The sequence below is a fragment of the Larimichthys crocea genome, chromosome I (assembly GCF_000972845.2).
Source record: "Larimichthys crocea isolate SSNF chromosome I, L_crocea_2.0, whole genome shotgun sequence".
NCBI lineage: Eukaryota > Metazoa > Chordata > Actinopteri > Sciaenidae > Larimichthys > Larimichthys crocea.
In genome coordinates this window covers 12436593-12461169 of record NC_040011.1, presented here as the reverse complement: position 1 = coordinate 12461169, position 24577 = coordinate 12436593, and the positions used below count along the sequence as shown (strand labels likewise).

Genomic DNA, 24577 nt, shown 5'->3' with positions numbered 1-24577 from the left:
AGGTAGTATTGTCACTTGTAGAGTGTAAAAATCTATTTTCTTACATTTTTAATGTAAATAATTTATAAAAAATGGATACAAATATAGCAAAAACACATTATTTCTTTAAATCATGCAGTCTTTGGTCATAGCCAGTTATTTAGGGTAGTATTGTCACTTGTAAAGTGTAAAAATTGAATTTTCTTACATTTTTAATGTAAATTTATTAAAAAATGATACAAATATAGCAAAAACACATTATTTCTTTAAATCATGCAGTGTTTGGTCAGTTACTTCAAGGCAGTATTGTCACTTGTAGAGTGTAAAAATTGAATTTTCTTACATTTTTAATGTAAATAATTTATGATTATTGATTTCTTTAAATCTTTGGTCATAGCCAGTTACTTCAAGGTAGTATAAAGCCATAATTAAGTAGAGATAGGCGTGTATAGTGAATGTAATAAATTGGATTAATCATTTCTATCTGTATGAACAAATAATCACAGAATAAAGTATTTTCAGTGGGTAAATAAAATATAAACATTATACCTGCATAGAAAATCCACAAGAGGGAGTGATGGTACCACAGCCAGGAGCCAGTTAAGCTCCTCAACATCCCCGGCTGAGCGCTTCCTCTCTCAGCCTTCAGCCGAGCGGACCTGGCCAGGCTGCCCGGGTCTCCACCGACCACCAGCAGCCGCCTCTCTGCCGCATTTTCTGGGGGGGGAGGGTGGTTGAAACCAGGCTTGGAGGTGGAAACTGTATCAGCTCATGTGTGTTTAAGTTAAACCGGGAGGAGCGATGTCTTCGCCGGGTTTCACGAACCTGAACAGCTCCGCCGGCTACAGCCAGAACTCGACGCCGAACGGCGGAGCTGCCGCGCCGGCCTGCAGGAACGGTGAGGCCGGCGACTAGCCCCGGCTCGTTAGCATTAGCGTGCTAACCCGCTTATGTCAGACAGCTTTGAATTGAAAGCCGCTAATTTATTTATTTATTATTTATTTTTTAAACGTGAAAACCTGTCATTTGGTGTTAATTATAATATTAATATTAAATATAAACGAAGCGACGCGTGAATTTGGCAGAAAATCAGTTTTTGTGGGTGAAGCTAACGGCAGTTGGTGCTAAGCTAAGCTAATGAGATAATGAAGGATTGCGCACTGTGGTTTCATCATGAAGCTTTGATCAGCATCTACATTTAATTAATTAACTTTATTATTATTATTTTAGTCAGGGATGCATGTTAAAGTGAGAGCTAGAGCCGGGTGTTAACCCTCAGTGCTGCATGTGAAGCTAACTCAGTTGATTGATTAATTTAATGTGACCATGCACAGTATTAAAACATTAAAACATTTGATGTGCTGCAGCTTACAGATACTTTTCATCTGCAGACACGATTAAAACACATGACAGCACAATAACAAACAGTACACGTAATGCAAAATACTGTTATGTGTGTGTTATGTGCTATTGTGTGTGTACACAATAGTACATAACACACAAATAACATACAAATAACACTGTCAGTGGCTACACCAATATATGACACCAATATAAATGATTAAACCATCATTATTCAGTATATATATTTCACGAAATTAATTATCTCTTTGTTTTTACGTGTTTTAAGCAGTAAAAGTTAAATAAAAATGGCCTTTAGCTACAAGTACGGAAGCCCTAAAAGGCCATACAAGCATACACATGAATGTATGTTTCATTTGGCAGGAGAAAAGTTAGGACAATTCCAAAAAATAGGTAAACACCAATATAAAATGATTAAACCATCATTATTCAGTATATATATTTCATGAAATTAATTATCTCTTTGTTTTTACGTGTTTTAAGCAGTGAAAGTTAAATAGAAATGGCCTTTAGCTACAAGTACGGAAGCCCTAAAAGGCCACACAAACATACACATGTATGTATGTTTCATTTGGCAGGAGAAAAGTTAGGACAATTCCCAAAAAATAGGTAAACACCAATATAAAATGATTAAACCATCATCATTCAGTATATATATTTCATGAAATTAATGATCTCTTTGTTTTTACGTGTTTTAAGCAGTGAAAGTTAAATAGAAATGGCCTTTAGCTACAAGTACGGAAGCCCTAAAAGGCCACACAAACATACACATGTATGTATGTTTCATTTGGCAGGAGAAAAGTTAGGACAATTCCCAAAAAAATATGTAAAGACCAATATAAAATGATTAAACCATCATCATTCAGTATATATATTTCATGAAATTAATTATCGCTTTGTTTTTACGTGTTTTAAGCAGTGAAAGTTAAATAGAAATGGCCTTTAGCTACAAGTACGGAAGCCCTAAAAGGCCATACAAACATACATTTTATTCCACCTGGTTTCCCGTGATAACGAGATAATTAATTCGTCTAGTGTATTAAATCAAGTGCGCCCGTATTACAGAATGTATGGCAAATGCATGTATTTTATCTATTACGCCACTGTAAAATCTCTTTGATCCATAATTTCTGACAAATGTTGATACACTTGATCTCAGGACCATCCTGACTGTTCACTCACTCAGTATAAAGCATATTTACTGTATCATTTTTTGAGAAATTCAGCCTCAAAGTTCATTATTTTGAATTAAAAGGGGCATTATGTGCAATATTTACTCTACTGTAAAATCAGTTTGATCCATAGTTTCTGACAAAGGTTGATACACTTTGGTTAATCCTCACTCCAGTCCTGAGATCAAGTGTTCAAACCTTTGTCAGAAATTATGGATCAAACAGATTTTACAGTGGTAATAAGTTTGCTCGCTCCGTATCATGGACTACATGCATTTGCCAAACATTCTGTCTTGATGATCTTGAATTAATTATCTCGTTATCACGGTAAAAACAGGTGGAATAAAACGTATGTTTGTATGACCCTTTAGGGCTTCCGTACTAAAGGGTCATACATACATACATACATAGAGAGAGATTTAAATGCGAACTTTAATGTCTCCTCTTGTCATTTCAGGTCCAGCACAGACATACCAATCCATGTATCCCCCTCCTACAGGCTGTTATGGAGCCCCGCCTCAACAACAGAGCTACCCTACCATCCCTGCCCACTCCTCCACACCTGCTCCCAACAAAGCACCAATTACGAACAGTTCCCACAGTGCTAACTACTACCAGAGCAACCATCAGCAGCAGCAGCAGCACGTCCCTCAGCATCATGTAGCACCCTCCCCATACAGTGCTCCCTCGAGGTCTGTCCCTCCTTCTCAGCCATACGCCGCCATCCCTTCTTCAGGACCACCACCACCGCCACCATCGAATGCCCAGTACAACCATCAGCAGCATCCACTGTATGCCACTCCAGGATCCTACTATGGACAGCAGTCGTACCACGCTCCACCAGCGCAGCAGCAGCAGCAGCAGCAGCAGCCCAGTTTGGTGCCTGCACCAGCTGCTGGCCCCGGAGCTCCCCTCTACCCAATTGTTTCGTACCCGTCTGCGCCAGGAAGTAGCCAGTACGGCACCCTGAGTTCCACCCAGAACACCTCCGCACCTGGAGTCATGCCCACCCAGATGGGTGCACCTCTACATCAGTACAACACCTTTCAGCCAGCCTCCACTACAGCAGTGCAGCCTGGGTACGGCGTGGCTCCTCCCAGTCAGCTGGTGCCAACGGTTAATGGTCAAGGAAGCTCAGGTGTGTGTGAACGGTGGATTTGTGCTGAGGTTGATCAGCTGCTGGCTACAAAGTGTGACATTTCTAGGCACTAACTGTGTCGGTCAATTATGGCTTTGAAAAGCAGTGTTAGTATCAGTCGAATACTGACTGCAAAGCCAGCAGCCTGAAGTCTGTCACTACCTTTAACGATCATAGTTCTTGTGGTTAAATCTTTGGATCTTCATCCTCCTACTGGAACTTTCCTACAGCTTTTTATTTTTTGTGTTTTTCTTTACAGCTCACCAACACTACGACCAGAGCCACAAGGCTTCTCTGAGCTACGACTCCTACGGCGGGGTCACTCACAGCAGCAGCGGTGGTGACGCAGACCGCCTGTCCTCAGGAACCCCCTCCACTTCAGTCCATTCCTCGCCGGGTCGCCAACAAGGTAACCGTGAGATTTATATATTTTATTCATGACCTGGTTACTGCTCCTCAGTGCTGATGAACCTGTGGGCCTCATGTTTGTACGTGAGCTTGTGCAGTTTAGTTTTAGAGTTCTCTTTTGTAAATTTTCGTTCAAATGTTGGGACCAAAAACACTTCTGCTACATGAATATTGTTTCACTGCTCGTAGAGGACACACCGCACTCATGCATTACTTGATCTTTGTCTCTTGGTGTTTAAACATGACAGGAAAAATGACATTTGCTGCTCTGGTGCCTGTTTCTTGTTCTAAATTTACTTTGCAAGTGTGTGTGTGTGAATGGTTTACATGTTCACAGCTGCACACGTAACCTGCTGCACGCACACACACTTTGAAATGTGCAGGTGTGTGTATCTCTATACAAATTTCGAGGGTTTCAGGCTGGAACTCACCACTTATCAGCCAGCTGCTGGTTTGTTTCAGTTGTGACCTGCGAAATGTTTCCACTGTCAGCTCAGCAGGTTAAAACCAGAGGATTCCTGCAGCGACTCCACCTGCGTTTAATCAGAATGTCAGTTTTAAGCTTTGCGTAATAAAGAAAGGAGCAGAAACAACAACAATACTTCTCTTTTCTCTCTCTCTGACCACTAAAATGTGAGCTATTGTCACGGTGATGTGAGCTTAAGGCAAGAGAAAATGTTGCACAAGAGAATAACAGGACACACTCCTCATTAGCATGCGTGCAGAGGCATGGTTTGAAATTACAAGTATGTTAATTAGTGTTAAATCAATTGGCCTAATGATTTTAGCTGGTTAAAAGCTTAAGGCAGTTTCCAAAGGGCCTGTCGGGCGTTCGACGGGTCGACGTCAACATATCTGCAAGCGCTCCAGCCAGTTAACACCTAACTGTGAAGTTTTAAGGCGTTTGTTTTTTTGTACCAGCTTCTCATTCAGCCTCCATAAAGCTCCAGGTTTCGTACTCGAGTGTGGATACGTGGTTAGCTCCACGCCTGTTGCGAAACAAGTTGTGCCTTGTCATTGCCAGAAAATGCAAAGTATCCAGGCCGGTTTAAATTTGACTAGACTATCGCTCTTATACACAAAGAGGTCATCAGTATTCTCAAAGGTAGCACCAGCTTCAACACACGTGGAGTGATATTTACTGCCTGACCGCCGCCGCCCTGTCTGCTGTCGATTACCCGCTCCTGACGGTTTTCTCATGTACCTTTCCCACCCCCACCCCTCTCCAACAGGCATGCAGTATGGATATGTTGCTAATAGTGGAGCTAGCTCTGCCTCTGCCACCACCTCAGGCCCAGCCGCAGCCCCCTCGTCATCCAGCTCTGATGATGATGAGGATGAGGAGGAGGAGGAGGAGGAGGAGGAGGATGAGGAAGCAGGTCTGCTTTAGCTTTTTCCTCCCCATAACCCACCCATTTTTTTTCCTCTCCATCCACATAAACTCCTTCAAGAAAACTCCATCCATCATGTTTATCGTTGGTGTGTTTCCACCCCCTCCCCACGCAGCGTCCTCTTACTACCAGCACGCTTAATCAGTTTGCCTCTCATCATTCGTCCCTCTCGCTTTCTAACGAGCTGCTCAGAATCTTCCCTCTCCTCCCCGACGCCCTCCATCTTTCCCCCCTCAGAGTCATCATCAGTCATCTCTTATATGTGCTGCTCCATCACTGAAAACTGATTATGTCTTTAAAGGTGAGAGGTAAGTGGGTTAGTGTTCCGGTTTCATCTTCAGCAAGCTTGTGCCAGATCCTGCTCGTCTTCATCGTCATGCAGTGGAAGGAGTCGTCCTCGCATGCCGTCTAGCTCTGTCCGTCTGCCTCTCTCACTCAGCAGCTTTTGTGCACCTCCGTTTACCAGCAGGCGTCCTGCTGTGGCTGCTAATGGGGGAAAGAAATCAATAAGTTCTGTTCTCTTCCTTCTGCTTGGTTTACAGCTCTAAAAGTCGGGCAGCATGGATCTTGCTATCTAATTCTGAGCTTGCAACGCTTCAGTAGACTTTCCCAATCAAGGCTCGAAGATTTGTTGTGTAACGACTGATTTTAGGACAATTTATTGGTTCAATATGGAACCTGGAAATAAGAATTATTATTATTATTGTCCCCTTTAGAATGAACCTTTAGTATCCAGAGAGGGAGCAGGTCCTTCATGAGTTTCATTCCCTTCTTTAAGGTTTTCCCACTCGCTTTAAAGGGGTATGGGGTGAGGTGAGGGGTGCCCAGTTGGTTGCAATCTGCAAGTTTCTCCACTAAATGCCACTAAATCTTACACAGCAAGCATTTGGCTAATTATTTATACTTACTGAGTCATGTTTCATGTTTCTAGGTCAGTCCAGCTCACAGCAATTTGAGTCAATGCAACAACTAATAGTAATAAATCGTCTGAAAACAACAGGTTTGCTTTGAACCTTGATACTCGTCAGTTGCATTCCATTAAAAAGCCATGACACTGATATTTTGCAGTATATTCTGTGTGGAGAACTTCTTATCACTCAGTACTGTGCTGAGCTTCAACAATCTCATGCATGTGTGTGTTATGTACCGCTCAGGTGTTCTGCAGATTAATGTCTCTGTGGAGCTGTGTCATCAGCCAGAGGTTAACACGTTTTTTAAATATAGCCGTCCCCAGCCGACAGGTCTGCGCTCTCTGAGCGCGTTTGCTGACTTGCCTTGCTCCCCAGAGAGAGAGCATGGGTGAAGATTTTCTCTTCACAGTTAGCGCTCATTTACACCTCGCACACCGAGCTCGTTTTAGCTTCACCCCCTCGTGATCTCTTTAATTCTTCTGCTGCAACAAAATAATATGATTGTTTCTGGGTGGAAGGAAACTTTTGACTCTTTAAACTCGTTAAATGTAGGAAAACAAAACCTTCAGTAATCTAGATTGTGATTCATTGTTACATTTAGGTTGAAATCACTGACACTGAAGCAGGATCTTAATATTTTGTAGTTCAGTCTGTTCGGTCCTTGTTTGGGGATTTAGAATATAAAATGTAATATTTGTCTTCCTAGGTTTTATTCACTAATGTAGAATGTAAGTTGGCTCACTTAGGGCTGCAAAGAATGATTATTTTTTATTTTATAATGAACTATAAAATGCCCAAATCTCGATTTTCAAGTTGCTTTTTTGTCCGAAATCCAACAAGATTCAGTTTATTCTGACATGAAACGCAGAAAATCTGAGAAAAGCTTCAGATGTTTTATTGTTGCCAGTAAAAGCAGTTATTTCAGTTTCAAGTAGCGCAGTCTCATTCAGGGCACATACAGCGTTTTGTTTTCTTGCGTCCTCCTTTCCCAACATGCTGAGTCACCCTGCCACTTGTGTCAAGAACGACGACGACGAGCGCCGGCTCAAATCAACGGCCTTGTTGTCATGGCAGTGCTGTGCCAAGCCTCAAGCACATGTTGCATCTTTTAACACATGCTGCTGTAGATGTGTTTGTCCCCGAGGAGAATCTATTGGCCCAAAGCCGCTTTTCTAGATTAGGAAGAGGGGCGCCGTCAACCGCAGCGTGATTGGACCTCTAATTATCGGTAATCAGGGATGGCAGCAGCTCTGGGGGCAAGTGAAGAGGGCATGTGACTAAAATTCTTAAAAGGGTTTAAAGAAAAAGGAAAATGAGGTGAATAATCGGCTGCAAGGGAACACTAAAATGAACAGTTTAGTTTATAATCTCTGAGTAGCATTGTTTCTATTCATCTATGAGCTGAAACAAAAAAGAAGAAGAGAAGGACGAGGTATCGGAAGAATCTTGGAAGACTAAGTTGTCCTGCGTCCTCCTCCTCCAGAGCAGATAATCCAGTCGTCTTCTGGTCCGATTAAATCCGAGATAATTGGATCCTGTTCTGTCCCGTCCAATCAGAGGCCTGTCGTCTCTTGGTTTGCTGTGGCTGATCCCTCCTTTTGGCCCACATGGATTAGTGGCTTCATTCAAATATTCTACTCTTCTAATCCGTCTGTGAAACCCATTTATTATTGGACATTAGAGGGAAAAGAGTAGCTGCAGTAACTCATGATGCTTAAGGCTTCTTCGTACAGTACAGTACAGTACTGTGGACAATGAGACAGGAAGCGAGCAGCACAGAGAGCGAGTTTCAAACCAGGATGTTGTGGTTAACGGTATTTGTCTTAGACAAACTGTACCTCTTTGCCTCCCCTGGTACGACCCCATATTCTCGAAACCACATTTGTATAAACTGTTTTCATAATGCAAACGTAATCCCTCACATCGCTGCTGTTGCAGATTAGTTGTATACAAACATCAATTCTAGGAGAAAGTGCTGCTCCGTAACATGAGCTCTAACATTAAAGTAACACTTCATCCTCCACCTCGTTTATCACGAAGCTCGGACACGCCGCTGCCGTGACATTGTAGTGATATGTAAAGCCGGGTTAGACATCAGTCTAACAGCTAATTAATATGCACAGTCAGCGCTCAGATTTATACACTCGTAAACACAACTGAACATTTTCTTGCCCCCTTTTCTCTCTGTAGGTTGTTAAATCACCAACTAAAGGTAAAAACGATGAAGCCGGTTTTGTTGCACCGGTCGTTAACGTGTTCGTTAGAGGGTATCAAAGGGTTAGAGGCAGTGGAAATGTCTGTGAGTGTGAATGAAGACAGATTAACTGAAGGACTTGAGAACTGAGAGTTGTAGAGGAAGACGATGATAATGACCCATTACGTAATCTCTCCTCATGTTTCTGTCCTCCATGTCATGTCATGTCACGCTCGCTTCTTCAAGACTGAAGTGCATCCATTCATCCTGTTCTCTCTGTTTTCTTCCTCTGAAGCCTGAAGGAGTCCAAACACAGCAACAAAGAGCGGCTTTAATGTTCTTTCCCTCTTTAGCTTCCTTCATTTTTATTGACTTCCTTTCCTTTTTTCATCTCCAACCTTTGCTTCTACAGCTCTTTTTATTTTGCCATCTCACTAGATCCTTCTTTAAATATATATAATAATAATAATAATAAAATTCTTGTTTTTTCTTTGTCCTCTTAAAGGTGGTGACACTTCCTCTTCCTCGACTGGCAGTGCCTCTCCGGTGCCCAACAGCTACGATTCCCTAGAAGGGGGAAACTATCCAGGTATGTTTTTAATCACAAACACACATTGGTGATCTGAATAATAAGCATCCACACAGATATGTCACATTATAAAGATGCTTCTTTGTGATTTAATAAAGTTGAGACATTAAATGCAGCCAGTTTGTGGCCATGATCACACGTACAACCCAAAATAGTCCCACCCGTCGTCAAGCGTCTCTCTGGGAGACACAAAGCGAAACATAAAGGATGAACAACACGGAACAAAACAAACCAAATCACTGAGTGTTTGTCTGCATGCTCACCAAACAGAAGAGATTTACTGAGAGGGGAGCTCATTCTCTGCAGTGAACAGATGATGAGATGCACTTCTCAAATTATGTAAAAGCCTGTGATGAAAATGGGACACGCACACACACACACACACACACACAAACATAAACATATTTCCTAAATGCACTGCACAGCTACGCTGATCTGTGCCCTGTCCTAATCATGTTAAAACACCGACTTGACTTCTTTTGAACTCTCTCCTTCGCAGATTCAATGCCGCCCTCCAGTGACATGACCAACCAGGCTGCGCCCTACGGTAACTATGGTTACCCCAGCATGCAGCCAGCCTATCGACAGGGGCCGGCCGCCTCGCGCACTGACTCTTCACCCTCTCACGACCCGTACAGCCAGTCAGGTTACCAGCAGTACTCCCAGGTGAGGCCGCAGCTCGAAGCGAACGCAGGCTCAGAGGTGGTTGTTAATATCGATCGATTATTTCGTAACATTTTTACCGTCGGAGAGATTCGAGCTGCTGCTCTTGTGTAACAAACAGAACCAAGCAGGACTTAAGTTTGACTGTTTTGTTTCTAAATCTGACTAAATCTGGTTTGTTTCATATATATCCAGATCACTGAAATGTGATTCCAGTCAGATTTCTAAAGATGCGCCGGAGTCCGTCTGAAAATCTGGCAGCTCGTATCATATTTCAAAGTGTCAAAGTGTGTTTATTTGTGGTATGCAGGTTAACGCAGTGTCAGCTCAGCACTAAGAGCACTAAGGTGTTTGTACAGGTGACAGGGTTGTGACAAGTATATACAAGAACTGAACGTATATGAGAATATGAACGTACTATAAAAATAGGATATACTACTAATCTGCTGAAATGCTGACAGGAGTAAATTGCTGTGTACACAGGGACGCTGTGACTACAGAGTAAAGCGCAGAAATAAATTCAAGAGTACAGCAGCAGATTCAGTTGAACCGCGTGATCCTCAAATCCAAACGTATCAGAGCTGTATGAAGTAGAGCGATGCTGATATTAGAGATTAAAAACACTGATGGAAGTGTCAAACTTGATCGTCCAACTCAACTGAGAGTTTAACGACACACACATGAATAACTAGAACATAATTAATACACATAAATTACCTAAAGCTGCTTCCATGTTGGAAAGCCGTGTCACCAGCGCATGTAGTTACTCGTACCTACCTCGTTACCACAGCAAGCAGTGCTATGTTTGGACACACAAATCTGACGTGATCACTTGCGGATAACAATCTGTCTCAAGATCTGATTTGAGAAACAAATCTGGAACAAAGACTCGAGAGAATTATGCCGTATAATTCTCGACAGGGTTCCCCACTGATCGTTTCATTTGCTGTATTGATAGATGAGTCCTGATTTGTCTCTCCCTCCCCCCCTCCTCAGCAGCCTTTCCCAACCATGTCCCAGCTGTCTGCAGCCCTGGGGGGGCTGAGCGGGGTGCCAGAGCTGGAGGTGGAGGCCCTGAGGCCCGTCAACCTGCTGCAGGAGAGGAATCTGCTACCACCCAGGCCCCTTGAAGGTCCAGAACCCAACCTCACCCCCGACCTCAAGAAGGTCAACTGTAGCCCACAGTAAGTAAAGTTAAGCAGGGTTTAACTATCGGATAGGAAGGTATATCTCTTTCTGTCGCTCTGTCATTGTCTTACCTGTGGATGTGTTCTTTTTGTCTCTCCTCGTGTTTCCCAGGACATTCAGGTGCACCCTGACCAGCATCCCTCAGACCCAGGCGTTACTCAACAAGGCCAGGCTCCCTCTGGGCCTCCTCCTCCATCCCTTCAGAGACTTACAGGTACGATCAGACGCCTAAAATTTCACACATACGATGGAATATCCAGAAACAACGTCTCGTTTTTCGTACGGAAGTACGTGATTATGTTATGGCTAAATAACCTGAAAGAGAGAAGAGCTTTGATTAGATTCATGTTGATGATTGAGTATTTGGTACGGGCTAACAATAGAGGATTGTGTGATTGCACAAAAGAAGACGGGGGAAGAGTGAACTCCGCTCATGACTGAGCTGTTGTAGACGTTTCTTTGTGACGATCAGCTGCAGCGACAGCAGGGCAGACAGGAGGAGAAGAATGATGAGCTTCAAGAAGACGATGAGTGTATTTATAGAGGTGTCAGTGATATGAACTAACAGAACAGAGATGCCACATGAGAAACAAAGAGGAAAACGACACCAGCCGGGTTGTTGTTAAAGATTGGAAGTGGCTGGAAACTGTAACGTAGATGTTGTTTGTCTTGTGAGCAACTCGCTGAATAAAGAATTCACAACCGTGAAAAGCTGCCGAATGCATCCACGGTCTCAGAATTCACAACCGTGAAAAGCTGCCGAATGCATCCACGGTCTCCAATGGCGACACAGACACACTCAGACTCTCATAGTAGATGACTGTAAGGCGTCACACTCGCCATGTGCCTCACACCGCAACGCTCGCCAGCTTCACACCACACACCTCTGCACTTCTGATCGTTTGTGTTTGAATTACGAATCACATTCGTTCTCCTCCACAGTTCCACCTCGAAATCCTGGCAATAAAACCAGCTATGAATATGCTTTGCTATCGATTCATAATATGTGCTAGACGGCTTCACTATCAAGTTTGTTTTTCTTGGATCAGATATTAATGTTGGAGCCTCCACAGAGACCATTTACTTTAAGTAAACACACCACAGTCTAAATATGCTCCATTATATGTGAAAGTACAAAAATATGCTCAGCAAAATGTGCCTAAAGTATCAAAAGTATGCAGAACAGTTCATTTCAAAGCATTATAGAGTATTCTATCATTAACAGTGCACTAATAAACACACGTAAGAGCATTTTAATGTTCTACTTTGTCAACTTGGGGCCAATTTTAGATCCTTACCACCTCAAAGTTTAACATGTAGTGGAGGGAACGCATAGAGTAGCATACTCAAGTACCTTTTTTGACATATTTGTACTTGGCACCAGGTGTTTGGGGTGTTTTCATGCTTTATTAGTGACAGCCAGAGAGAGAGAGAGAAATTCAGGGTGAAGGAATGACATGCAGCAAAGACTGGGATTGAACTCAGGTCTTGCATGGAGCGTGTACTCTTACAAGGTGAACCTACCAAGGGCGTCCGGGCTGGGAGCGTTTTAGAAGTGAAGCCTTTTATCCGCCAGATTTTCTACAATTCGTCTTTTTTTGCCATCTGTACAGGGCGTTTTTTAAATTTTAAAAACAGGATTCTCTTTGTCGATTGCTGGTGTTTGACTTCCAGCTAGCTCGATCTCATCTCTGCTGATTACAGCATCCGTCCAGTATTTTCCACAAAGCAGAGCGGAAAGACACTTATCAAACGTGCAGCATCACAACGATTGTCTTGAACAGATGATACGACAGTGAATAATTGTTACATACCACAACTGATGGTGGTGCAGAAGTCCTTGAGTTCACAGTCGTAGAAACAAAAGAGAGACGGAGACAGACACGTGGGTCAGTCAGATTGTACATTTCCAAAGATTCGTTCAGCTGCATTCTCCAATCAACTGAAACAAAGCTTCTCTTCAGTCGTCCGCTGAGGCAGGAGCAGAGGAATGTTTTGAAAAGGTCACAACTGAGACAAAAACTTGCGTGAAATGTAAAATATTCAGCTCACAAGACTCGTCTGTGCTGTTCTTCAGTATTTTACTCTCATTCTTTTCTTCCCCTCTGCAGCAGCTACCAGTGATCACGTCGAACACGATAGTGCGCTGTCGCTCCTGTCGCACCTACATCAATCCGTTTGTCACCTTCCTGGACCAGCGCAGGTGGAAGTGTAACCTCTGTTACCGGGTCAACGATGGTATGTGATATTACTGATCCTGTGTCCAGTCCTGTAAGTTTATCATCATTCCATCGTTTTGTGTTTCATGCATCTCTTCTTTTTTATCTTTCTCGTTCAGTTCCAGATGAGTTCATGTACAACCCCGTCACCAGGTCGTACGGCGAGCCCCATAAGAGACCAGAGGTCCAGAACTCCACCGTGGAGTTCATCGCCTCCTCAGACTACATGGTGAGCTGCCTCGTCTGTCCTTAAAGCTCAAGTTGCTTTCATGTGACTGTTTGTCCTCTAGAGGGCAGTCTGATCCAGGTGAAACAACATCTGGAGGCAATTTTAATAAACTTCAAACGGCAGAAACATAAATGTGTGGCGATGCTTTACTTCATTACACATGTATTAATGCATTTTCACATTATATCAGCTGTTTTAAGACCTTCCCTGTTTGTTCTCGTGCGTTCAGTTGCGGCCTCCTCAGCCTGCCGCCTACCTGTTTGTCCTCGATGTTTCTCACAACGCGGTGGAAGCGGGCTACCTGAAGTACTTCTGTGAATCACTACTGGAGAACCTGGATAAGTGAGTGCTCTGATAATCGGTGCAATAAACATAAACGCGGCTGCTTTATGAGTCAGTAAAGGCCGATTGTTAACCAGGTGGTTATGTTTGTTATTTGCTTCAGGTTGCCAGGGGATACACGAACCAGGGTGGGCTTCCTCACCTTCGACAACACCATCCACTTCTACAACCTGCAGGAGGGACTGTCCCAGCCGCAGATGCTGGTGGTGTCAGACATAGACGGTGCGTCAGCTCGCTGAAATCAGACGTTCGATCGGGTACTCAGGAAAAGAGCTTAACCAGAGGAGGCAGCAGGGTCTAAAAATAAAGTTTTTGGCAGACGTGCCAAGATGTTTTAAATCTTATTAGGACCAAACAAGCTGTGTCGGAAAGTAAAGAAGTCAAGAGGTTGGAAAGGTCCTCGCATGCATAAAGATTATACTTTATATGCAGAAGTAGAAAAGGTGTGATCTGATTCTGATGGATCGTCATAAATCTTTGTGCTGTGTTTCCTTCTTTTCTTTTTCCAGACGTCTTCATACCGTCTCACGACAGTCTGATGGTGAACCTAAAGGAAAGCAAAGAGGTGCACTGATAGTTCCTACAGCTCTCTTTGTTTCCATTCCTTATTTATTCTCTCATTAAACCCCTTCTCTCCTTATTCCTCCCTCCTCCAGCTGGTGAAGGACCTGCTGACGTCGCTGCCAGCCATGTTCAGCCAGAGCAGAGAGACCCACAGCGCCCTCGGCCCGGCGCTTCAAGCCGCCTTCAAGCTCATGTCGCCCACCGGGGGCCGCGTCACCGTGTTTCAGACCCAGCTGCCGACGCTGGGTGCCGGTGCGCTGCAGTCGAGGGAAGACCCCAACCAGCGCTCGAGCACGAAGGTACGAATGATATTTGATGATAACATTTGTGTTTCTGTGGTTGGTCGAATATAACGTGACTTCTCAGTGACGCTCGTGTGATTTATGAAGCCTAAACCAAAGCATGTGATATGATACGTGATATATAGCAAGAGAGTGACTCGTCCACAGCACTCATCATGTGGAAATATATATGTGCATATTGTCCTGGACATTCTCAGTACTGTTCCTGCCACAACTCATTTTTATTACAAGCGACAACATCATAATTGAATCTCACGTCTCAGTTTCAGCATCTGTAGACGGTGCTCAGCTGAAGTCTGTTTTTGTCATCCCAGGACTGATTTATTGATCATCTGTATTTTATTTTTAATCTGAATAAACTGCCAAGAAGTTCCAGCAACGGTGTCCAAAACTCCAGAAGTAAACGAACTCGCAACAGATGTGCTTTCTTTCTCCGGGAAAGTGGTTTTCTGTTCTTTGGCGTCTGTGATTTAAAGAGGATTTTAGGCTGAAAAAAACGTGGAAATGAAGGAAACTCTTCATCGGCCAATTAGGTGTACTCAGTCTGCATCCTTTCCATATCCTGCATTATTTAGTGGACACTTAAATCATCAAAACAAAATGACCCGAGCGTGCAATAGCTCAGGAGTCTGTAAGGAAAGTAAAACTCCCTGAACTCGATGATGGTTTCTTCCTCTACAGAGCAGAACTCAGAGTTTGTCTTGTTCTAACAAGTCTCCATGTTTTTCAGGGAGTCCAGCACCTCGGCCCGGCCACAGACTTCTATAAGAAACTCGCACTGGACTGTTCGGGTCAACAAATCGGGGTGGATCTTTTCCTGCTCAGCTCTCAGTACGCTGACCTCGCCTCGCTATGTAAGAACACCCGACAGATCACCTTTGTCTGACATGATCTTTGCTCCACAGCAGCAGCAACAATGAGTTCTAGTAGAGGCCCAGCATTACGGCACAAAGCGCATCAAACAGCTCCTGCAGCATTATCCTCTTATGCACTGTTGATCCCCGCGGTCAGTAGTTATGGGTACATTAAAACGGCTGTTAATCCAAGATTACCACTGCTGCTGTAAACCTTTGAAAATTCAGATTCAATTCAGTCAGCAAGACAGAAAATTAATACTTCTCTCCTCTTCTTCTTCTTCAGCGTGTATCTCCAGATATTCAGCGGGCAGCATCTTTTACTACCCCTCCTTCCATTACATCCACAATCCGGCTCAGTTAGAGAAGTTCCAGAGAGATCTGGAGCGCTACCTCACCAGGAAGATCGGCTTCGAGGCCGTCATGAGAATACGATGCACTAAAGGTAACCGGGTCGCCGACATTACAACCGAATGTGTAATCCTGCATCAGAAGTCGTCGTCTTTGCTCGTGTTTTATACACTTCTCATCCCTGCCCTCGCTCTCAGGTTTATCCATCCATACGTTCCACGGCAACTTCTTCGTGCGCTCCACCGACCTGCTGTCCCTGGCCAATGTGAATCCAGACTCCGCCTTCGCTGTCCAGATGTCTATTGAAGACTCTCTGGCAGACTCGTCTCTGGCCTGCTTTCAGGCCGCTCTGCTCTACACCTCCAGTAAAGGTACACACTCACACACAACACTTAGATCAGAGTAAGAGACTCTGCGTGGGTCAGCGAGCAGAGGAAATTCTGACTTTGTTGGCTGAACTTGAGGAGTTTCTTTGAAGCCACAAGGCTACAAAAGTAAAAATTTCATTGGACAAATAACGGTGTTTGATAATATTTATGACTCTCTGCAGGAAAACGACGAATTCGGGTCCATACCATGTGTCTGCCGGTGGTCAACCAGCTGAGTGACGTGTATGCCGGAGCTGATGTTCAGGCCATCACGTGTCTGTTAGCCAACATGGGTGAGTCTGCAGCATAAACATTATAAACAACCTTCTCTGTGCAGTAGAAAACTGCGGCTTCATTGTATTTCCGCTTGTGTTCCAGCGATCGACCGGTCGATAACGTCCAGCCTGTCGGACGCTCGTGACGCGCTGGTGAACGCGGTGGTGGATTTGGCGAGCACCTACAAGAGCAACGTGTCGAACCTGCAGCAGTCTGGCCTCGTCTTGCCCGCCGCCATGAGCCTCTTCCCTGTTTACATCCTGTCTCTGCTCAAACAGGTGTGGCTGCACCACACACACACACACACACACACACTAATAAAAGCTGTACAGTCATACACACTCTCTATATGTTCCATGACTGTATTCATCCACCCAGGACGAGTTCATTCAAACATGCAGGGCGTTTCCACCGTCACACCCTCCGCGTCATCTCAGACAAACACTCCTATAGTTTAGTCCACGCTCAATAAATCAAGTTTTTAATTAATGTTTGCACGATCAAGCAGTCTAATGAGAAGTTTGTCTTTAGCAGCTGTGAAGCTACAAACAAACAAATAAATGAAAACTAAAGTTTGACACACATTAAAGCAGATGTCTCTGTCTTTCTTTGTCTTTGTCTCTTCAGAAAGCCTTGCGGACCGGCACCAGCACCCGGCTCGACGAGCGGGTCTTCGCCATGTGCGAGTTCAAGACGCAGCCGCTGCAGCAGATGATGCGGATGGTTCATCCTGACTTGTACCGGCTGGACAACATGTCTGACCAGGTACGAACACGACTACGCTGGATTATAATTCGTGTGGAGACGTCAGCTTTAGAGCTACAAATGTACTTTGTACTTTACTTTTATATGGAAATTAAAAATGAATGAATCCAACTTTGTGTGACGCCTGCAGGGGGCGCTCCATCTGAACGACACAGTGGTTCCCCAGCCTCATCTGCTCCACCTGTCTGCCGAGAGGCTGAGCAGAGATGGAGCTTTCCTCATGGACTGCGGCTACGTAAGATTTTATGGTTTTTATGGTTATTCATTAGACGGGAAGTTCTTCAGCTATTTCTCTTTAATTCTCCACATTTATGTCTTTCCTACAAATACATCGTCGCCCTGTTTGCTTCTACAGATAATTGCTAACTTCTCTAATAATTTAAGGCGCAGGACAGTTTTATTTTTGGTCTGTTGGTAATAAAACATGAGGACGGCAGAGCTTTCGATTAATATGAATTTCAGGGGTTTTCCACCCTGACAAAAATAAAACGCAGACAGGAAACCGATCTCGTTGTGGTTCTTATTTTCCTTACAAGTAAATCTAAAGACACTGGAAATATCCGTTCTAAACAGTCTGATTGTTGGACGGTGATACTGCTGAAACTGAAAACGACTCCGTCGTCCAACTCTTAAAAAAACGATGCCAACGGATGTTTTTTCTATTCTTAAAGAGAAACACTTTTCATTCCTTTTCAACAGCGTTCAGGTCTTTAATCTGTGTCACCAGGAAGATTAGGAACTCTGTGCTGAAGCTGCTCTGTCTCTGTCTCTGCAGGTGTTTTATCTGTGGATCGGCAAATCCTGCAGCGAGATGTTCATCCGGGATGTTCTGGGCTGCCCTAACTACGCTTCGATACCCCCCAACATGGTCAGTAAGACGAACGATATGAAGAACAGATGAAAGTCGCGTCAGGAGGAGAGTTCACCCTCGTACACACACATCAGGAAATGGCACAGAATAACCAGCATTAAGGAAACGGCGGTTATTGTTTTGCATCTTGTCACACCCAACGGCCCCTTCGCTGCACGAATGATGCAATGCAGCTTTCTACATACAATATATAGAAAAATGAGGTTTAATTTTCGATGAAACAGCTCACAGAGCAGAACAGATCTGCTGGTGAAGCCTTTTAACAAACTCTGTCATGACCACAGCGTGGGCGTTTCAACAACACCCTGAACAAACAGCAGCTGTCAGCTTTGTTTATGCAGCTTATTGTATTTTTCTAGAAAAGGGGTCGATGCATCCGAGAGCCACCTCCACAAACGCCACATTCCACAGCGCAGGCACTTTTCTGTGTGTGAATCCACGTGATCCGCTTCCCATCTGAAACACACAGCCGTGAGGAAGAGGACAATGTTGTTGATGTTTTGGTTCTCCTCTCTCTCTCTTTCTCTCTCTTTCTCTTTCTCTTTCTGAATCCCAGAGTCACATTCCCGACCTGGAGACTCTTCTGTCCGAGAGAGTGCGAGCGTTCCTCGACTGGCTGCAGGACAACCGAGCGTTCAGCTCCATGATACACGTCGTCAAGTAAGCACCGCCGCACATCTGGATTAACATCCGACCACGACTAACGCTCAGCATCCAGCGTGATGCTGCAAGTCTCGCATCCAGATGTTGGAGTTCACAAAAAGAGGATGTCTCTTCATGTTTTGTTCTTTTATTTTAACGTCCGAAGGTTTCGCCGTGACATCAAATTTTTGTTTCACTTCCTCTTAACACCAACGCTACACCTAAAAGTAGGAGGGTGGAGGATCGGTGACAGTTTCTCAGATGGAAGGTCACTAGAAAAGGGAACAAATTCATCCCTTCTGCTGCTTATAATATACTCCAGTGTGGAAGGAGCAAAGAGGCGAGATGTGGCCGAGGAAATGTGAAATACCTTCAGCTTGTTGTTTATTTTTGTTTCCTTCTTAGAGCCGAAGCCACGCGGCGCTCACTTTGTTCTCCACTCCGCCCCGACAGGAATGTAAAACCAAAATGTTTTGTCAGGCTACAATGCCCAAAAATAAAAAAAAATGCATATAGAAAAACATACAGTGAAAGAAAAGCACAGCCTGCAGAGGTCAGAGGTCGGGCTGTAGATAAATAAAAAACAGTTTTATGAAAGCTCGATTAATCAAGATAAAATATGAAACCTTCTCTGGTTCCAGCTCCTCGGATGTGACAATTTGATGCTTTTCTCTTGTTACACAAGAAGTTTTGAAGACTTCAGCTCTGGGGAACTGTCAGATTTCTTCTTAACCGTAAACTATGAATCAAAAATGAGTCAACAGATTTATCTTATTATGAGGGAGTGATGACAGCACACGGGGGAGAGAGAGAGACAGAAAAAGACCCAAAAAATCCCAGAACAGATGAATTTTCCTGAACATATTCGTTAGTCTGCAGCCGTACTTTCACATCTGTCGGAAGTGGCTGCAATTCATCGTGTTTCCGAAGAACCAAACTCAGATTTTCAGCGAGCGATCTCTCGGCTACACATCCCAGAAACAGAAACAGAAACAGGGTGTGGCCAGTTTCATGTTTAAGTGGAATCCGTCTCTAGGCAGACGTCGGCCTGAGGTTGACAGAGAAATATTTCCAGTGTAAACACATAGTAAGCAGTGAGGTCACTGATTGACAGCGGTGGTAAAGTCTTCCAGAAGGGAACGCATTGTTTCTGTTTCCTCCCTTTCCTCCTCTGGGGCACGCCATTGTTACTCAACCACATGTTTACACCGCAGTGCTGTCGGAGGACGGCTGATGTCAGTGCAAATGGACTGAGCGGTATCTGAGCGGATGTTTGCACCACACGGACAGAAATACTCAGGAGGAGATTTTTTGAGACGCTTACAGTAAAGCTGATACAAGAAGTTCTCGTCCTGTACTCAGTCGATCATTTTGCCAATAAAATGTCAGAAATCAGAAAAGAAACTCTTAATAAGTGTCAAATGTCTAAAAAAAACCCAAATATGTTGAGTTAATTATCATAAATCACAGAGAAAAGCATCAAATCCTCACGTTTAAGAAGCTGGAACCAGCGGATATTTGGCATTTGTGCTTATCTGACATGATTAAATAGTTATTATTATAAGTTTCCTATCAAACGCAGAGTCAGTCTTTCTGGAGAAAGATGCCTGATTGTTGAGTTTCATTCTCAGGCCGTCAGCAGGAAACAGAACGACACAATAGGTGGTGTTCGTGCTGGGAATGAGTCCAACATTAAAATATCTTCCTCCCGTACGACTGGCCGCACCTTTGACTTCTCTTTTGATCCACTAATCCATGAATCATCTGAATGTTTCCGCTCTGAATAAAAGACTTGCCTAAATGTTTAGGAGTGCCTCGATAATTAATAATTAAACGGAGAAAGCTGCTTTAAACATTTTGAGAAAGTTTGTTTGTCTCAAGCAGCAAATATGAAGTAGTGACGGATGTTTCTGATGATCGTTTGTCCTTTTTTAAATCTAGTTAAAGAGTTTGGGCTTCATGTCGCTCGTCAGCACGAGTAAGGTTCTGAGGTGGTCGACGAGCGGGCCATCAGTCGAAGGCTTGGTTTGGTTTTTTACCAAAATACAACCCGACATGGAAGGAAAAAATTAAGTCAGACAAATCAAAGTCCAAAATATTGGCTTCATATATCAGCTCAGATTTGTTCCTCTCTTTACTACGATCAGAAAGTCCCTGAAGTTAAACAGTTTTATTGAATTCTTGAACTCTTCTTGGACTTTAACCCTCTCGTCTTTCTTTTTTTCCTCCTGCAGGGACGACACTTCAGCTAAAGCCACTTTCTTTCAGCACCTGGTGGAGGATCGGACCGATTCGGCTTCTTCTTACTACGAGTTCCTGCAGCACGTTCAGCAGCAAATGTCCAAGTAGGCTCCCATCACACAGAGACAAACATCCGGCGGCTCGAATCCTCAAACCAGGGAGCGATGAGAGAAAAAAGTGAACTAGCCAACGATGGACGCCCATCGCTCCTTCAGACCGAGTTTAGTGAGGTGGGTCGCCTCCCGTTCCTCCTTATTAAACATATCCACCCTCGGAGTTCATCGGTCAGTCTGGATTTGACCTTCAGAAACGGGAGGAAGGGGATAGTCTTAGAAAATCAAGTCCAGAAATGAATAAAAACGAAGAAGGAAGGAACATGAATTATTGAAACGCTCCTCCAGCGTCTCCGCGCTGCCTCGTAACCGCTGTCGAATCCCCTGTTTAGCTTCTGGTCCATCGCTGCTGAGAAAAGAAGAAGGGGAACGTCGAGCCAAGAAGATGCCACTTCAGCACGTCTTAGTTTGTTTTTTCGTGAGCCTCACATGTAGCTAGTGTTTTGTTTTGTTCATTTTATAATTTATTCCCCTCCTCACGCCCTCGGTTTTACTTTGAGACTATTTTTTGAATACACTGGAGAACAGAAACATTCCTCGTGTTGTTGTTATTTTTTGTTTTTGGCATGTGCTTTGAAATCCGAAACGCATGTCATCGTTTTGTTTGCTGCTAGTCTGAGGACAGACGGCGACTCGTCTGCGTAACAGGAATATAACTGGACAGTGTTTGGATGTCGAACCCCCCCCGCTCCACGTCGGCTCTTCCCGAGATCAAACTTCGAACACACCCACGCCATCACTGTCAACAATCTTCTTCTCATTTGTTTTATTTTTTTCCAGGCGCTAACTGAAGTTGCTATCCACTTTGTAACTATTGAAAAAAAAAATATCTTTTATGTGCGATAATTTATGAACCAGCTTATTAAATAAAAACCAAAAACAGAACTCTGCTTTGTTTCATGTGACGCTGCCGTGATGTTTCCATCCTCAGTCCGACGTCGTCGTTCCTTTATCTCTGAATCCGGTTGATGTAACGTCACCCGCTCACTCTTCTCAGACGTGATGTGACTTTTCAGGCTCTCGTGTTTCGACACGTTTACATCATCCGTCACTGCCTCCACCCTCGCCTCATGTCAATGGATCTAACGACTCCTACACACGGTTTACACCTTTTTAGCAGTGTACGGCCTCAACTAGGAGTGTCATGGGAATTTTTTAAGAAAAACCCTTGAATAAGGAAGACTGAATTCAAAGTATCAAATTCATTATTCTCGTACAAGAAGGAGCGTTTAACAGTGGGTTACAAAGAAAAGGCTCCTCGAGGAGCTCTAACCGTTGGTTCTTATACATTTTTTAACTGATACAGTTAACATCATAACGTCCTTTTTCGGTTTTCTCCTCAGTAATAAACATTATGTTCCTTATTCAAATGATACTCCCCTAACCCGTCTCTCCTGTCCTTGTACTGTTGATTCATAATTATCTCTCCCTGCCAGCTTCAGTAAAACACATAAGGGAAGTGCACGAGATATGCAAAAGACAGGATACACCCACACTATATGAGTTAAAACACCTGACACCCAGTATCATCCTTATTTTTATAACTAGGAGGAATTACTGACTACATAAGATGAGTTTCTTCTAAGCGTTGTATTGTAACAGTTGAAGTACCGATCCATCCACCCAATCCTCCTGGAAAATCAACAACTCCTTACAAACTCGACGTCTACTACAGTCAAATATCTCTCATAACTTTGTGTCCAAATAAATAAATAAAATCCATAAAAATCCAGCTCATAGAAACGTGTTAACACAAGTTAAGCTGCATCTTTTCTGCTTCGCTCTTCACTCGTCAACGCGACACTAGATCCAACGAAAGACCGAAACTAACTCGAGAACATCTTCTTCTTGTTGCACAGTCACTCCGGCTCGGCTCCGTACTATGAAACCTTCAATCTGTTCCGTCGTTTATAGCAACAGTCTGTCTGTGTGTTCCAGCAATCAAACGGGAATCACATGTTAAGACTGCAGCACGATTACATCTTCTATCGATCAATCTGTGAATGTTTAAGACTCAGTCACGGGTTATAGGTCCATGCTGCAGCTTTAATCTGAAGTAGATATGTTTGATTTGATATGAAGTATCTGTAAATGTAACATTCTCTCCCATGTTTGATGGGTGCCGCTGTGTGGTACGTAGACATAATTACAAAGTCTTTCCCAAGCTTTGTCAGACTTCTCAACAGCAGGAAATGATTAAAACTGTTCACAGTCCTGCAGAGGAGCCTCGTCCGAGAAAGAAGTTTGTTTTCTTAGTCGAGCTCCTTAAGAAGGAGCTGTGAAATACTGTGAAGCTAATGGCCTGTAGTAAACACACAAACAGCCAGAGGAGCTGGTCTCTGCTCCATTTGCGAACAGATCTGGCTCCCATATGGCGAGCACTGCTGTTGTTCTCATGGAAAACTGCACCCTGGACCTCAAATATTTTGAGCTGGTCATGCTTTTGGTGCCAGGCTAGGCAGAAGGCAAAAAAAAAAAAAGGTTGCAGATGCTGAAAGTCTCACGTTCTCAGTTTTGATTTTTTTTTAAAAACATAGTTAAGAGTCTAAAATATAAGTAAACATGATGTGGAAAGTAATGACCACATCCAGCTGGAAAGGGGCGTTGGAAATGTCATTTCAAGCCCTTCGAAAACTTCAAAGCGTCAGTTTTTTTTTTATTACATTTCACTCGACAAATCTAAAAAGTGATTCGACTTGTGATGCCAGATGTTCGTGCGTAACAAATCAAGCTCTGGACGTTTTCTTTGCATTTCAAATCCATCACCGTTCCAGTCAACAACAAACTGAACCAGCTCTCCTTTCTCTCTCTCTCTTTCTTTTTTCACCCAACAAACAACAAGCGAGTCCTGTTCTGCCAGCTATATTTAAACTCCACTTTTCACTGGTCCAACCCTTCACACTCCCACTTCCAACAGTCCAACCCACCCACCGGCCCCCTCACCCACCTCAGCAGCAGCTCTGGTCCAACTTTCCTTCTTACTACAGACCTTCTTTGATAAATTCATGATCATGAAGTCACAGTCTCCCCATCTGGCTGTACATTTTACCTCAAGTATTTTACTCCGCTCAGATTCCTGTAATGACGAGTAGTGAAAGAGTAAAAGCCCCGATGAGAGCAGGAGTAGATAAAAATCCATCATCTTCCTTTATTCTGATTTATTTTGGTAATAATTTTAGTGTTTCACATCATGTGGAAAGGTTTCAGAGATTGGAAACAGTTCCATGATTGGGACCAGTTCAGCTCAAGACTGACGATACAGCGGGGTTGTTATCTTTGCATTTCGCTCACTCGAGGCATCTTTGTAGTAGTTGTTTCAGGCACAGATGAATTATTAAGTGCACAGATGAATGTAGTTCCTTAGTTACAGCTGTGACTTGGCTCCTGAACGTCGCCTTGGTTCGTATTACCGCTGTAATTCTACTCTGTAATTTACCTGTCGATC

General features: G+C 43.6%; 1 protein-coding gene across 3 annotated transcripts; it reads left to right on the top strand.

The window, feature by feature from the left end:
- The first annotated feature begins 574 nt into the window (after positions 1–574).
- sec24b (SEC24 homolog B, COPII coat complex component) lies at positions 575–22017 on the top strand. 3 transcript variants are annotated; one of them, XM_019255268.2, is made up of 24 exons: positions 575–877; positions 2971–3651; positions 3911–4060; positions 5292–5438; positions 9061–9144; positions 9644–9810; positions 10807–10991; positions 11107–11209; positions 13107–13233; positions 13334–13443; positions 13673–13785; positions 13889–14007; positions 14295–14350; positions 14442–14648; positions 15382–15505; positions 15792–15950; positions 16054–16227; positions 16407–16517; positions 16603–16778; positions 17128–17265; positions 17396–17500; positions 18041–18133; positions 18693–18796; positions 21013–22017. In XM_019255268.2, the coding sequence occupies exons 1-24, from the start codon at positions 781–783 to the stop codon at positions 21125–21127; spliced, it is 3645 nt and encodes a 1214-aa protein (XP_019110813.2). In that variant the 5' UTR covers positions 575–780; the 3' UTR covers positions 21128–22017. The 3 variants fall into 3 exon arrangements, with proteins under 3 accessions (XP_019110813.2, XP_019110812.2, XP_019110814.2); XM_019255267.2 differs by having other exon boundaries at positions 10804–10991; XM_019255269.2 differs by lacking the exon at positions 5292–5438 and having other exon boundaries at positions 576–877; positions 10804–10991.
- Positions 22018–24577: the final 2560 nt, after the last annotated feature.

Excerpts from the sequence above, each read along its gene's own strand:
- sec24b (XM_019255267.2), top strand. The coding sequence starts at position 781 with ATGTCTTCGCCGGGTTTCACGAACCTGAACAGCTCCGCCGGCTACAGC. Across the intron at positions 5,439-9,060 it reads GGAGGAGGATGAGGAAGCAG|GTGGTGACACTTCCTCTTCC; the intron begins GTCTGCTTTAGC and ends GTCCTCTTAAAG. Across the intron at positions 17,266-17,395 it reads TGGACAACATGTCTGACCAG|GGGGCGCTCCATCTGAACGA; the intron begins GTACGAACACGA and ends TGACGCCTGCAG.